Source organism: Heterodontus francisci, chromosome 15 (assembly GCF_036365525.1).
Source record: "Heterodontus francisci isolate sHetFra1 chromosome 15, sHetFra1.hap1, whole genome shotgun sequence".
NCBI lineage: Eukaryota > Metazoa > Chordata > Chondrichthyes > Heterodontiformes > Heterodontidae > Heterodontus > Heterodontus francisci.
This window is the reverse complement of record NC_090385.1, coordinates 83,886,001-83,902,232: the sequence shown is the minus strand read 5'-3', so window position 1 is coordinate 83,902,232 and position 16,232 is coordinate 83,886,001. Positions and strand designations below refer to the sequence as shown.

Genomic DNA, 16,232 nt, shown 5'->3' with positions numbered 1-16,232 from the left:
GGACAAAAGAGAAGGAAATGGATCTCAAAACTGCAGTAGAGTTTTAAAAAACCCAAGAGACTGAACTTCCTCCGACTGAAGGGCTAATTAACATGGAGTAGGAGATACTGAGAATGAAGAGGCATATAAATCAACTAAAGTTAGTTAAATAAATTCAGTAAGCACTTACAGATAAATACAGGGAAATTAGACTAAACTAGATAGTTCTAAAGTAAAGATGGCTTTGGTTAAAGCAAGAGGTTTGAATGGCTACCTCTTATGTTGAAATTTTTATTAAGTGCCATTATTTCCCCATCAGCTTTAGTGTAGCAACAATTGATAACGCTTAGCACATTTTCAGTTGTGCTTAAAAAAACAAAGTTAAACTTTAGCTCTTTTCAAAGAAATTTACAAGCCCATTTTTGGCAGTAAACTGAAGTGTAAGCAGCTTCCACTGTAGCTGTTTTACACATAATAACCTTCTGCTACAACCAAAATTAGTCTTTGTCGAGATCTCAATTCTTTAGTTCAACTTTGACAGTTCTAAAATGAAGTAGTCTTCAGCCATACAACTGTGTAAAGCTGTACTTCGGTTGCACAATATTATAGTTTATAGCATGAAATTTATTGGATTGTTGGTAAAAATCCAGCCAGTTCACTAATTTCCTTTAGGGAAAGAAGCCTGCTGTCCTTGTCTGGCCTATATCTGACTGCAGACTCACAGCAATGTAGTTGACCCTTAACTGCCCTCAGGAATGGCCTAGCTAGTTATTCAGTTATATCAAACCATTACAAAAAAATCCAAAAATAAAGCCAGAAGGACCACTCGGCATTGACCGAGGCATTGGATTCAGACATGGCAAAGGCACATAAGTCCCAGTCCACCCTGCAAAGTCCTCCTTACTAACATCTGGGGATGTGCCAATATTGTGAGAGCTGTCTATAGTCAAGTCAGGCTGCAGCCTGATGGTTATGTTTCTGTGAGTACGACTATCGGGTAGCACCCAAACTCTTCCATCGCCATCCCTGGGTGTAACCTGTCCCACTGGCAGGACCCATCAGAGATTTTGCCACACTGGTATATAATCAGGAGGTAGTGGCCCTGGGAGTCCTCAACGTAAGAACAGAAAATGCTGGAAATACGCAGCAGGTCTTGCAGCATCTGTGGAGGTAGAAACAGAGTTAACGTCTTAATCGATGACCTTTTATTAGATCTTCCTTGAGTTCTGATGAAAGGTTATAACCTGAAAAGTTATCACTGTTTCTCTCACCACAGATACTGCCTGACCTGCTGAGTATTTCCAGTGTTTTGTGTTCGTTTCAGATTTCCCATCCACAGTATTTTGCTTTTGTTCCTAACATTGACCCCAGACCTTATGATGATTCATGGCATCAGGTCAAACATGGGCAAAGACACCTGCTGATTACTAAACACTGCCCTCCTACAGCTGATGGATCAGTACTCCTCCATTTTGAACACAGTTTGGAAAGTCTGTGGGGGTCGTTGGGGAACAAATTGTATTCTGGTTTGCGGGGGGGACCTTCATTGTCCATTACCAGGAATGGCTTGATACTACCCACAAAGCTTGTCAAGTCCTGAAGGACATAGCTTCCAAACTGGGTTTGTGACGGGTGGTAAGAGAACAAACACGAGAGGAAAACCTACCTGACCTTCACCTCACCGATCTGCCTGTTAGAGATGCATCCATCCATAACAGTATTGGTAGGAGTTACCACTGCACCTTCATAATGAGGACACCCTCCATCATGTGTGACATACCACCGTGCTAAATGAGATAGATTCAGAACAGGTCTCGCAGCTCAGAACCGGGCATCCATGAGGTGCTGTGGGCCATCAATGGCAACAGAATTATATTTTTCCACAATCTGTAACCTCATATTTCTCACTCTACCATTGCCATCAAGATAAGCAATAGACCCTGGTTCAATGAGTAGAGTAAAGAAGCACGACAGGAGCAGCGCCAGGTGTACCTAAAAATGAGGTGCCTAGTAAAGCTACAATGTAAGATGACATGCATACTAAACAGTGGAAGCAGCATACAGAGCTAAATGATTCCACAAACAACAGATCAGTTCAAAGCTCTGCAATCCTACGAGATCCAGTCATGAAAGCTGATGCACAATTAAACAACTAGTCAGGGTGGGGTGGCGGCAGGAGGCTCCATGAACATCCCATCGTCAACAATGGCAGAGCCCAGCATGTGAGTGCAAAAGACAAGGCTGAAGCATTTGCAATCGGTTTCAGCCTGAAGATCCAAGAGGAAGATCCTTCTCAGCCTCGTGGGGTCCCCACCATCACAGATATGCAGCAAAAGGGTGTGTGCCCCTGACAACATCATGGCTGTGGTGCTGAAGACTTGTGCTCCAGAACTAGCTGTGCCTTGAGCCAAGATCTTCAGTACACTCACATCTGCTCAATAATGTAAAAAATTGCTCGGTTATGTTCTGTCCACAAAGAGCAGAACAAATTCATTCCTGCCAATTACCACCCCATCAGTCTACTCTCAATCATCAGCAAAGTGACAGAAGTTGTTGTTGACAGTACTATCAAGTGGCATTTACTCAGCAACAGCCTGCTCACCGATACTCTAATTTGGGTTCCACGAGGACCACTCGGCTCCCGATCTCATTCACAGCCTTGGTCCAAACTTGGACAAAAAGCTGAATTCCAGAGGTGAAGTGAAAGTGACTGCTCTTGATATCAAGGCAGTATTTGATCAAGTGTGCATAAAGGTGCCTGAGTAAAACTGAAGTCGTTGAGGATTGGGGGAAATCTCTGCACTGCCTAGAGTCATACCTAGCACAAAGGAAGATGGTTGTGGTTGTTGGAGGCCAATTATCTTAGCCATAGGATATCACTACAGGAGGTCCTCAGAGCAGTGTTCTAAACCTAACCATCTTCACCTGCTTCATCAGTGACCTTCCTTCCATCATAGGTCAGAAGTGAGAATGTTTGCTGATGATTACACAGAGTTGTACCATTCACTATTCCTCATATAATGAAGCAGTCTGTGACCACGTGCAGAAAGACCTGGACAACATCCAGGCTTGGACTGATAAGTGGCAAGTAATATTCACACCACACAAGTGCTAGGCAATGACCATCTCCAACTAGAGAGAATGTAATAGCCTCCCCTTGACGTTCAGTGGCATTACCATTGTCAGATTCCCCCACTGTCAACATCTTGAGGGTTAACATTGACCAGAAACTTAACTAGACCAGCCACATAAATACTGTGAGAACAAGAGCAGGACAGAATTTGGTTATCTGTGGGGAATGACTCTCCTGACCACCTAAAGCCTTTCCACAATCTACAAGTCTAGCTTGTGATGGAATGCTCTCTATTTGCCTGGATAAGTGCAGCTCCAACAACACTCGAGGCTCAACACCATCCAGGACAAATCAGAAAACAGTCTGTTTGTTTGGTTGGCATCTCATCCACCACCTTCTTCCACCGCTAGCGCTATGTGACTGCAATGTTTATTGCCTGCAAGGTTCTTTGCAGCAACTTGCCATGGCTTTTCGATAGCACCTCCCAAACCCTTAACCTCTACCATCTAGAAGAATACAGGTAACAGGCACATGGGAGCACCACCACCTGCAAGTTCCCCTTCAAGCCACGCACTATCGCGACATGGAAATATATCACTGTTTCTTCTTCGTCGCTGGGTCAAAATCCTGGAACACTCTGCCTAATAGCATTGTAGGAGTGCCTTCACCACAATGACTGCAGTGGGTCAAGAAGGTGGCTTAGCCACTGCCTTCTCGAGGACAACCAGGGATGGGCAGTGAATGCTGGCCCTACCAGTGAGGCCTGCATCCTGAGAATGAATTAAAAAGAAAAGTCTGATTGCATGCCAGAGTGTTGGGTTAGAGGTTCATTTATCCTACTCTACATTGGCTATGTTACAATGAGGAACCAGATGGGAGGTGGGTCTCTTTCTCACAGGGAGAGAAAAATCATCCTGGGAGTAACTGACTTTGCTTGCCTACTGCAAATACATATCCAGCTTTTAAAAAGAAAAATTGCCGGTTTTTGCCCTTTTTTTCCCTGAAGGCATTTCCTCCTTGCGGTAACTCGAGCACAGTAGTGAGATTGGCCATATGAACATATGCATTGGGAGCAGGAGTAGGCCACATGGCCCTTCAATAAGCCATTCAATAAGTTCATGGCTGAACTGATTAATCTACATTTCCACCTAGCCTCAATAACCTTCCACTCCCTTGCATATCAAGAATCTAGCTACCTCTGCCTTAAAAAATATTCAATGACTCTGCCTCCACTACCTTTTGAGGCAGAGAATTCCAGAGACACTCAACCCACAAACAAAAAATTTCTCCTCATATCTGTCTTAAATAGGTGACCCCTTATTTTTAAACAGTGACCCCTAGTTCTAGATTCTCCCACAAGGGAAAATACCCTTTCCACATCCACCCTGTCACAACCCCTCAGGATCTTGTATGTTTCAATCAAGTCGCCTCTTACTTTTCTAAATTCCAACGGATACAAGCCTTGCCTGTCCAATCGTTTCTCGTAAGACAGCCCACCCATACCAGGTATTAGTCTAGTAAACCTTCTCTGTACTGCCTCCAATGCATTTACATCCTTCCTTAAATAAGGAGACCAGCACTATACACAGTGCTCCAGATGTTGTTTCACCAATGCTCTATAGCTGAAGCATAACCTCCCTACCTTTGTATTCGATTCCCATCACAATAAATGATAACATTCTATTAGCTTTCCTAATTACGTCCTGTACCTGCATACCAACCTTTTGAGATTCATGCACTAGGACACCCAGATCCCTCTGCATCTCAAAGCTCTGCAATCTCCCACCATTTAGATGATATGCCTCTTTTTTTATTCTTCCTGCCAAAGTGGACAATTTCACACATTCCCACATTATACTCCATTTGCCAGGTCTTTGCCCACTCACTTAATCTATCTATATCCCTTTGCAGCCCTCTTCACAAGTTACTTTCCTGCCTATATTTGTGTCATCAGCAAGTTTAGCAACCATACCTTTGGTCTCTTCATCTAAGTCATTCATATAAATTGTAAAAATTTGAGGCCCCAGCACAGATCCCTGTGGCACACCACTCGTTACATCTTGCCAACCAGAAAATGACCTATTTATGCCTACTCTCTGTTTCTTGTTAGCTAGCCAATCTTCTATCCATGCCAATATGTTACCCCCTACACCATGAGCTTCTATTTTCTGCAATAACCTTTGATGTGGCACCTTATCAAATGCCTTCTGGAAATCTAAGTACAATACCGGTTTCCCTTTATCCATAGCACATGTAACTCCCTCCAAGAACTCCAATAAATTGGTTAAACATGATTTCCCTTTCACAAAACCATGTTGACTCTGCCTGTTTACCTTGAATTTTTCTCATGCCCTGCTATAACGTCTTTAATAATAGCTTCTAACGTTTTCCCTAAGACAGATGTCAAGTTAACTGGCCTGTAGTTTCCTGCTTTCTGTCTCCCTTTTTTAATTCAGGAGTTACATTTGCTATTTTCCAATCTAATTGAACCTTCCCCGAATCTAGGGAATTTTGGAAAATTAAAACTAGCGCATCCACTAGCGTCTCAACTATCTCACTAGCCACTTCTTTTAACACCCTAGGATGAAGTCCATCAGGACCCGCAGTTCCAACAATTTGTTCAGTACTACTTCTCTGGTGATTGTAATTTTCTTGAGTTCCTCCCTGCCTTCCAATTCCTAACTTACAGCTATTTCTGGGATATTACTTGTATCCTCAATAGTGAAGACCGATGCAAAATATCTGTTCAGTTCATCTGCCGCCTCCTTATCATCCAATATTAATTCCCCAAACTCATTTCTATAGGACCAACGCTCACTTTAAGTTTTCTTCTTAAATATCTATAGAAACTCTTAATATCTGTCTTTATATTTCTAGTTAGCTTTCTCTCGTACTCTAATTTTACCTTCCTTATCAATCTTATAGTCATTCTTTGCTGTTTTTTAATATTCTGTCCAATCTTCTGACCTGTCTCCCATCTTTGTACAATTATAGGCTTTTTCTTTAAGTTTTATACTATCTTTAACTGTTTTAGTTAACAATGGATGGCAGGTATCACCCTTGGAGTTTTCCTTTCTAGTTGAAATGTATCTATTCTGTGTATTCTGAAATATCCCCTTTATTGTCTGCACTGCATCTCTATTGACCTATCTTTTAAGCTGATTTGTCAGATCACTTTAGCTAGCTCTGCTTTCATGCCCTCATAATTGCCCTTATTTAAGTTTAAAATACTAGTCTTGGACCCACTCTTCTCTCCCTCAAACTGAGTATAAAATTCAATCATATTATGATCGCTGCTACCTAGGGTGCCTTAACTATGAGGTCATTAATTAATCCTATCTTGTTGCACAATACCAGGTCCAGTGTAGCCTGCTCTCTGGTTGACTCCAGAATGTATCCTTCCAAGAAATTATCCCGAAAACATTCTATGTACTCCTCATCTCTGCTATCTCTGCCCATCTGATTTTTCCAGTCTATATGAAGGTTAAAATCCCCCATAATTATCGCTGTACCTTTCTGACAAGCTGCCATTATTTCTTCCTTTATACCCCGTCCTACAGTGGAGCTAATGTTTGGTAGCCTGTACACCACTCCCACAAGTGACTTCTTGCCTTTATGATTTCTTATCTATACTCAAACCGCTTCTGCATTCTGGTCTCCTGAACTTAGGTCATCCCTCTCTATTGTGCTAATACCATTATTAATTAACAGAGATACCCCTCCACCTTTTCCCAGCTTAATGATGCACATTATAAGCTTTGTTATTGCATGCTCGCAGTCTTATTTGTCCCTGCACATATCACTTCAGAGATGAGTCACTTCTAGCAGGAATTGCTAGACAGAGGGGATGTTAGTTTTTTTTTTATTCCTCTATCCTTAGCACTTTGACCAATTATAGTCATGCCGTTATAAACGACATTTGCGAATTTGCAAGTATGCTGACTGATTTTAATTTTCCAGCTTCGGAAACAGATGATCTTTCAGGACCACTAAATAATGGAGTTGAGCATCCACGGGTGCAACCACTTCCTGAGTGGGATGTGCAGAATAGGATTGGAAATGATTCAGAGCCTGGAAGTACTAGAGTAACCAGAAACACATCTACACCTGTAAAACAAGGTAATGGGTAATAAATCTGTACCTTGTAGTGCAAGGACTGCCAGTTATGTAGGTGCTTCTTCTGGGAAAAGGAACAAAATGAGAATCTGGCAGTGGTCTATGTTCTCCTACATGTTTATTAACCCTCCAAGCACTTGCAACGTATGTTGCTATTTATATCATTATGCCATTTATGCAGATGCCCAGTCTAGGTTATCTATAATGTATTGCTGCCCCAAGAATTACGACACATTGCAGGAGATAACGGGCACGATGCAAACTTACACAAAACCATCTTCAGATTCCCCAGCTCAGTGTCACTGTGCTTTTGTAATATTTGATTTGGATTTTAAAAGTCCACATCTGGCTTTTTCTGGGACTACATTTTGGTGACCCTTATGTTGGTCCATGAAATGATTTTGAAAATGATTCAGCAGCATCAGTTGACTGTTCCTGCCTATTTTCTGGCATAGCCCTGTCATTTGCACCAAGATGCTGGATGGGTTGAACATGGCAATATTATGAGTGTGGCATTATGAGACAGCAACCTGAAGGTTGCCAACTTCAGGCATGCCCCAACTGCTGGGCACATTCTCAGCATGTTTGTTGATCTATGTGGGAGCAGACCTTTGGTCAGTAATGGGTCTGTGAACCCTACCTCAAGGCGCTCAGTCCACTCCCTCAATGCATTGAAGCCAAACAAGAAAGCATAAAGTCATTTACGGCTTAGAAGGCATCTTGTAAAATTGTTCCCAAAGCCTTCACAGCAGAAATCTAAACATTCATTAGAAATGCTGCCATTATCTTTGGGACACATGCCACACAGGGTTCCTATGGTGTTGCCACACATTCTATGATAGACAGCAGTGCAGCCCACTGTTCATCAATGACTGCAAAATCCAGATAGTGGGCATCGTCATAAGAGAAAAGGATCATCGATAGGAGTCACTAGAGTCCCTTAGAATACCCTGCAAAGTCAAACGAGTGACTCTTGTGGATGATCCTGTTCACACAAGGATTTCTTTTTATAAGTAGACCCTGTAAAGTCAAAATCTCTGGACCTTGTAACAGGAAAGAAATGTGCTAATCCTCCAGGCATTAGGTGCTTGCATCTCATCCACCACCACTACTCCACTCTTCTACATAGAATTTACAGCACAGAAACTGGCCATTCAGTCCTATTGTCTATGGTGGTATTTATGCTTCACATGCACCTCCTCCCACCCTACTTCATCTAACCCTATCAGCATATCCTTCTATTCCTTTCTCCCTCATGCATTTATCTAGCTTCCCCTTAAATTCAGGTATGGTATTTGCCCCAGCTACCCCATGTGGTTAAAAAGTTCCACATTCTGAGCACCCTCTGGGTAGAAACGTTTCCCCGAATACCTTATTGGATTTATTAGTGACTATTTTATAATTTACCCCTAGTTTTGGACTCCGTCACACATGAAAATATCTTCTGAGCATCTCCTGGACAGCCTCCACCTTCTTGTTAAATTTAGCTTAGCCAAATTCTGCTGCTTGTATCCTATTCTGTACCAAATCATGCTCGTTCATCACTGCACTCCTTGCTGACCTACCTTTGTTCCTGGTTCCCCAGTACCTCAACATTAAAATGGTCATGCTTGTATTTAAATCCTTCTTTACACTTCCCTATCTCTGTAACCTCATCCAGCCCTACATCCCTACCAAGCTTCCATTTCTCTGGCTTTGGTTTTTCTGCGCCCATCATTGGATGGTGTTTCCTTCAGTTGTCTCAGCCCCATGCTCTAGAATTCTCCCTCTAACAGCTTCAGCCTCTCCATCTCCTCTCTTTCCTTCAAAATCCAATTCTTTAACTACGTTTTTCATCACTCTTTCTGATCTTTCCTTTGGCTCAGTGTCAATTTTTTGATTACACCTCTGAAGTTCGTTGGGATGCTTTTCTACATTAAAATCTCTATAAAAATGCAAGTTGATGTCATTTCTTCTTTGTCACGCAGTTACATCAGTTAGAACTAATGGGAACACTTTGAATATTTCAGTTCACATACGAGCTTTATCTCATACATGTTACAAGAATAATTAGAATTAGAATATTACAGAATTAGAATATTACAGCGCAGTACAGGCCCTTCGGCCCTCGATGTTGCGCCGATCATCTGACCTACACTATTCCATTTACATCCATATGTCTATCCAATGACCACTTAAATGCCCTTAAAGTTGGCGAGTCTACTACTGTTGCAGGCAGGGCGTTCCACGCCCCTACTACTCTCTGCGTAAAGAAACTACCTCTGACATCTGTCCTATATCTTTCACCCCTCAACTTAAAGCTATGTCCCCTCGTGTTTGCCATCCTCATCCGAGGAAAAAGACTCTCACTATCCACCCTATCTAACCCGATTATCTTGTATGTCTCTATTAAGTCACCTCTCCTCCTCCTTCTCTCTAACGAAAACAACCCCAAGTCCCTCAGCCTTTCCTCGTAAGACCTTCCTTCCATACCAGGCAACATCCTAGTAAATCTCCTCTGCACCCTTTCCAAAGCTTCGACATCCTTCCTATAATGCGGTGACCAGAACTGCACGCAATACTCCAGGTGCGGCCTCACCAGAGTTTTGTACAGCTGCATCATGACCCCGTGGCTCTGAAACTCGATCCCCCTACTAATAAAGGCTAACACACCATATGCCTTCTTAACAGCCCTATTAACCTGGGTAGCAACTTTCAGGGATTTATGTACCTGGATACCAAGATCTCTCTGCTCATCTACACTACCAAGAATCTTCCCATTAGCCCAGTACTCTGCATTGCTGTTACTCCTTCCAAAGTGAATCACCTCACACTTCTCCGCATTAAACTCCATTTGCCATCTCTCAGCCCAGCTCTGCAGCCTATCTATGTCCCTCTGTACCCTACAACACCCTTCGACACTATCCACAACTCCACCGACCTTCGTGTCATCCGCAAATTTACTAACCCACTCTTCTACACCCTCATCCAGGTCGTTTATAAAAATGACAAACAGTAGTGGCCCCAAAACAGAACCTTGCGGTACACCACTAGTAACTAAACTCCAGGATGAACATTTGCCATCAACCACCACCCTCTGTCTTCTTTCAGCTAGCCAATTTCTGATCCAAAGCTCTAAATCACCTTCAACCCCATACTTCCGTATTTTCTGCAATAGCCTACCGTGGGGAACCTTATCAAACGCCTTACTGAAATCCATATACACCACATCCACGGCTTTACCCTCATCCACCTGTTTGGTCACCTTCTCGAAAAACTCAATAAGGTTTGTGAGGCACGACCTACCTTTCACAAAACCGTGCTGACTATCGCAAATGGACTTATTCTTTTCAAGATGATTATAAATCCTGTCTCTTATAACCTTTTCCAACATTTTACCCACAACCGAAGTAAGGCTCACAGGTCTATAATTACCAGGGCTGTCTCTACTCCCCTTCTTGAACAAGGGGACAACATTTGCTATCCTCCAGTCCTCCGGCACTACTCCTGTCGACAATGACGACTTAAAGATCAACAACAACGGCTCTGCAATCTCCTCCCTGGCTTCCCAGAGAATCCTAGGATAAATCCCATCTGGCCCAGGGGACTTATCTATTTTCACTCTTTCCAAAATTGCTAACACCTCCTCCTTGTGAATCTCAATCCCATCTAGCCTAGTAGGCTGTATCTCAGTAATCTCCTCGGCAACATTTTCTTTCTCTACTGTAAATACTGACGAAAAATATTCATTTAACGCTTCCCCTATCTCCTCTGATTCCGCACACAATTTCCCACTACTATCCTTGATTGGCCCTGTTCTATCTCTTATCATTCGTTTATTCCTGATATACCTATAGAAAGCCTTAGGGTTTTCTTTGATCCTATCCGCCAATGACTTCTCGTGTCCTCTCCTTGCTCTTCTTAGCCCTCCCTTTAGATCCTTCCTGGCTAGCTTGTAACTCTCAAGCGCCCTAACTGAGCCTTCACGTCTCATCCTAACATAAGCCGCCCTCTTCCTCTTGACAAGCGCTTCAACTTCTTGAGTAAACCACGGCTCCCTCGCTCGACAACTTCCTCCCTGCCTGACAGGTACATACTTATCAAGGACACGCATTAGCTGCTCCTTGAATAAGCTCCACATTTCGTTTGTGCCCATCCCCTGCAGTTTCCTTCCCCATCCTACACATCCTAAATCTTGCCTAATCGCATCATAATTTCCTTTCCCCCAGCTATAATTCTTCCCCTGCGGTATATACCTGTCCCTGCCCATCGCTAAGGTAAACCTAACCGAATTGTGATCACTATCGCCAAAGTGCTCACCTACATCTAAATCGAACACCTGGCCGGGTTCATTACCCAGTACCAAATCCAATGTGGCATCGCCCCTGGTTGGCCTGTCCACATACTGTGTCAGAAAACCCTCCTGCACACACTGGACAAAAACAGACCCATCTAAAGTACTTTTTAAATTCTTTTTAAAGAGTTTAAATTACTGGTGAAAAATCAGGCACTTTACAATTTGAGAGATCTGCTTGTTTGTTCTTCTGTTTAATCATACTTGATAAAGTTGTTTCAAAGCTTATAGTCTCATTTGTAGAGTTTGAGTGTTAATAGCCAGCCTAATCAAAGATGAGAAAAGTGTGAGACGTTTTATACTATTTGAAGTTTCAGGAATTTATTATTCATCCAAGGAACACGACATCCTACAGTACTTTCCATCAGGTCACTTCACATAGAAAGTGTGGACTTAACAGTGGAGCCTGGCCCTTCTGCACAAGGTGCAAAGAAAAATCTCTGGAAGACATTCAGATTACAAGAGTATTATAATTTGAGGTTGAAGGCATGGAAAACTTTAAAGCTAAATAGGCATTTTATACATTTTACTGTAAATGTATATTTTCTTTTCAGATCAATCCTCTAATAGTCCTTTAGTTAATGGCCATGGAATACGTACTTCTACAAAGAGGAAGGTGATGAGTGATTCAGAGGAAAGTAGTTTGGAGAATCCAAACAAAGAGATGGAAGATATTGCACAATTAGGTAGCAATGCATCAGCCAAATCTGGACCAGGATCTGAAAGCGGGTCAGAATCATGCTCTGGGTCAGATAAAGACCACATTGAAGGAGATCATGATTACAGCAAGGTTGTGAGAAGAAAAATGACAGGAAAAGGAAGTATAAAAAGTAGGGTAGGAGTAAGAAGGAGGAGAAGGCGGAGGAGGAAAGGCTTCAGATTTTCCACACCAACGAACAGATATAAACGAGCAAGATTGTTGGATGATTGGTTTGATGAAGACGAATTGTGCGTTGATCGATTGAATAAATGCTCCACTATTAGAACTAGAAACCAAGGCAGAAGAACTGTTTTGTATAATGATGACTCTGATGATGATGGCTTTGTACCAGCTGATGAGCCTCTAAATCTTGGTATGTCACGGTCAGGAAGAATGCGACGAATGACAGAAAAGGCTAAGGCAAGTCACTTAATGGGATGGAGTCACTGATCGTTAAAGCAGAGAACTTTTTAAACTGAACTTATTACATTTGTACTGCAGGGATTTGATATGCATATTACTTTTACTAATTTATGTGGGTGGGTTGGGGGGAATTATCACTTTTTGTCATGGTTCTTATCCGGTTGTCAAAATGCACTTCGGTCTTCCAGACCGATGCTTACCAACTGCTGAATCCAACCTCAAAGCCTTATGCATTGAAAAATATCTCTCTGCATCAGTGGCTTCAAAGTCATCAGCAGTTAGGTAATAGAAAACTTCTATTTACCATGGCAATTTTAGCATACCTGGGCAGTATTCTTGATCTCTAAGTCTAACACCCAGCAGAATTTATTTAAATTCCAGCCATAACTTCTCACAATACAGTAATAAGCCTGTCCAAGTTTTTGCACAATTCTTCCAGTCTCACTGGCAGCTATTAAAGGTTTACAGCATGAATATCCTTTCCACTAATTAAGTTTATGACTTATTTGATCTGCACTGGCTTTTTAAAAAATAGGATTGAATTGTAATATATGTTACATGTGCTAACTTGTTTTTATTTTGAAGTTGAATTTTGCATTCACTAGTGGATTTTGTCTTCCAGTGATGGAGATAATGAGCAAATAATGATCGGTGCCTTTGTAAATGTGTTGGATTTAATTTAAGTACCTGAGTGATATCATAATGTTTTGCATTAACTCTGTACAAATTGAGGAATATGAATTTCAAAGCATTCTGAAATGCTTTTCAAATGTTTACACCCACCAACATTGAGACATTTAAAAATGTCTCTCTTCATTTGTGTTTTAGTTTTTATAACTTCCCATTTTGATGGTCTTTTCTCCCACCATTTCTACACTCTCCTCTTTCAGCAAAGAAAAATAATCCAATAATGTATTGCAAATTGCTTTGTTGCTGCTGACAATGCTAGTCCTTGATCATCTCAGCATATCTTTGTGAGACAAGAGACATCTGATTTATTATCACCTGTCAAGTGGAGTATCTTGCAATAGTGTGAGTCACCACATCTAGAAGTTCAACCAGCAAAAAAAGCTTATGGGTCGCCAATGAGGTTATTCTAGGAACTTCGTTTTGACTTCAAACTGCTTTTCCATCAATGTAAAATTCTGAAGTCGCTGTACGTTTTGCCTGTGTGACATTTGTAGGTGTGTAGTGCATGAGATGACTTGCAGTGTCTGCACAATCTCTCTCTCTCTGTCTGCCCCCCCCACTCCCATCGTCTGCACTCCCCCTTCCCCAGCATATCCAAAATTTGGGTTAGAATTTGATTTCAGACTATTGGAATTATATGGGAAAATGGACTTACGGCTTTCACCAGTAAAGAAGCGCATGTGGGGCCTCTTCTCCCCAAAGGAAATCATATCATCAGTAGAAACTACGCTTTAAAATGTTTTTTTTTACAAAGCTAAGTACACTTTAAAGCATTATCATTTTTATTTATTTTATGGCTGGCATCTGTCCACATTTAACTCACCATTTTCTGTTCATATATATTTGAGTCCTGAGAGGTTGATATGTGAAACACCAGTTTGTTTATATACAGAAAGCCAGCTGTATTATGTTAGGAGAGTTCCGTAGGAAAAAAAAATGATTACAAGATTTTCTGAGAAAATCGCAGTGTTATCAGTGTATAGGAATACATTTTAAGCAAATGATACAAATGATTTTCTCCCTGCAGTTCGCATGTGACATTAGCATGATGGAGGTGCTATAAAATTGTTTAAACAATGCTTTTGTAATGCAATGTGTTTCACTAAAGTTGCTTGAGGAACGATAACATATGTATCAGAGTTATATTGGACAAATCTGTAGTCCTGTTTATTTTTCTACGGAATGTGTACATTGAACACATTGATTCCATTATTTTGTATAAATTACACTCATCTTTGTAAACCAGTTTAGGTTTTTTTTGTAAATGTTTTAATCATGTCTGCACAATCAAACTTTCAATCTTAAGAATACATTAAAAAAAATTGCCCACAGCAATTGTTTAACCGCAACTCTAGTGAAATGCCTTATTAATTATTCTCCAAAGATTTGATGTTAGGAAGGTACTGTGTGCTCCCCCTCCTTGCCATAAAATCATGCAGCACATTTTTCTAATTTGTGAAGAAACAATATATTAACTTCTTTCAGTCCTTTCTGTCAATTTGAACCAAAATCTCCAGGTACGTGATTTAAAAATGGACCAGATTGTGTCAATAAATTGACTTTCGGGGACGCTTTTCACCAAATCCTTAAGATTGGTGACAGTCCCTTTTTATATATGTACACACACAAATATATTTTAAGAAGTCAGCATTTCAGGGATTTTTCTTGCCACATGGGCAGACCAAATGTAATGTTGATATGCAATGACTTACTGTGAGTTACATTTGATGACTTTTCTACTGTAAAAAGTGTATATATGGAAGCTTTTTGTTTATAAAATAGTTACTACACTTGTGTTCACAATGGTGTGAGTTCTTAATCGCTTTGTAAAGTTTTTCCCCAAACTACCTTTACTTGTGTTCAGATTTTCCTCTTGCTGACATTTTTTATGGAATCGTACGAGTCTCACTCCCAGAGTTGCATCCTCTACTGCCTCCCTGTCACCTAATGCATTGATTTTCAAAATCCTGGTTTGGATATGAATAGGAGCAGTTACGGGGTGGAGTGATGATGGTGGTTGTAGGGGTTTGGACAGAAAATCCACAAGTCCTGGTTCCTCGCATGCTATGGAGTTGTTTTGTACCTGACAGGTCCCCTTCCCAGAAGTCAGCCTGCAGCCTGATTGAAAGGTTTGGCTTCTAGTTGGGTGAGGAGTACTCTGGAGCTGGTCGCAGGTAGGTCCGATTCTAGACCAGGGATCGGGGGTTGACGGTCCAACCCTCAGTCTTGGGAGGGTTCGATCTCTGACCATGGGGGAGAGAGATGGAAGCACTCCTGCCCCATAAGCAGTGTTGTAAGGGAACTTGCCTTCTCCCTGAAGCTGTCCTCACCTGTAGGCGACCACCATCCAACCCATGAACTGTATGTAATCTGGTATGTGGGGTAAGTAGTGTGCGTGGCTAAAAGAGGTAAACAAGTGCACAGCAGGGAAGTAGGATATGTGATGAGACAGCAATGTGGTGTAACTGAACTGCTGAAGGGAAGTGGATGTACTAACACCTGTGAGGTCTGATGAAGGCATGCCTAATTTGCTGCTAAATTTGTAACAGACGCTCCATGTGGGCTGGTTGCTTGGAGACCAGGGGTCGGCGGAGTGAAGTAATGTCTTGTTATCAGACAAGGGCTGGAGAACAGAGAACTAGCTAAGCAATGTGGTCAAAACTTGAGGGATGAGGCTACCAAAAATAAGCAGATGTCAAAATCAGTGAAAGATTGACCGACTGGCTGATGTAGCGCACCCACGACGATAGCAACAGCTGACCAACCAACCACTGTACATCGGGTAGTCAGGTCCGGCCCATCCCAAGCATGCAGGTAGCATGCACGAAACAGGGTATAAGAAAGTGTGCTCCCAAGTGCTGGCTAGCTAGCTCAGGACTAAGTAGTCTGATCAACTACTTGAAGAATTGGAAGAGGAG

General features: G+C 41.8%; 1 protein-coding gene across 2 annotated transcripts in view; it reads left to right on the top strand.

The window, feature by feature from the left end:
• Positions 1 to 15,104, top strand: part of brwd3 (bromodomain and WD repeat domain containing 3) — a 114,893-nt gene extending 99,789 nt beyond the window's left edge. For both annotated transcript variants that reach the window (XM_068047768.1, XM_068047767.1), the window contains exons 39-40: positions 7,013 to 7,171; positions 12,056 to 15,104. In XM_068047768.1, the coding sequence (XP_067903869.1) occupies positions 7,013 to 7,171; positions 12,056 to 12,651 (755 nt within the window). In that variant the 3' untranslated portion in view covers positions 12,652 to 15,104. The remainder of the gene's footprint in view (positions 1 to 7,012; positions 7,172 to 12,055) is intronic.
• The last annotated feature ends 1,128 nt before the right edge of the window (positions 15,105 to 16,232 follow it).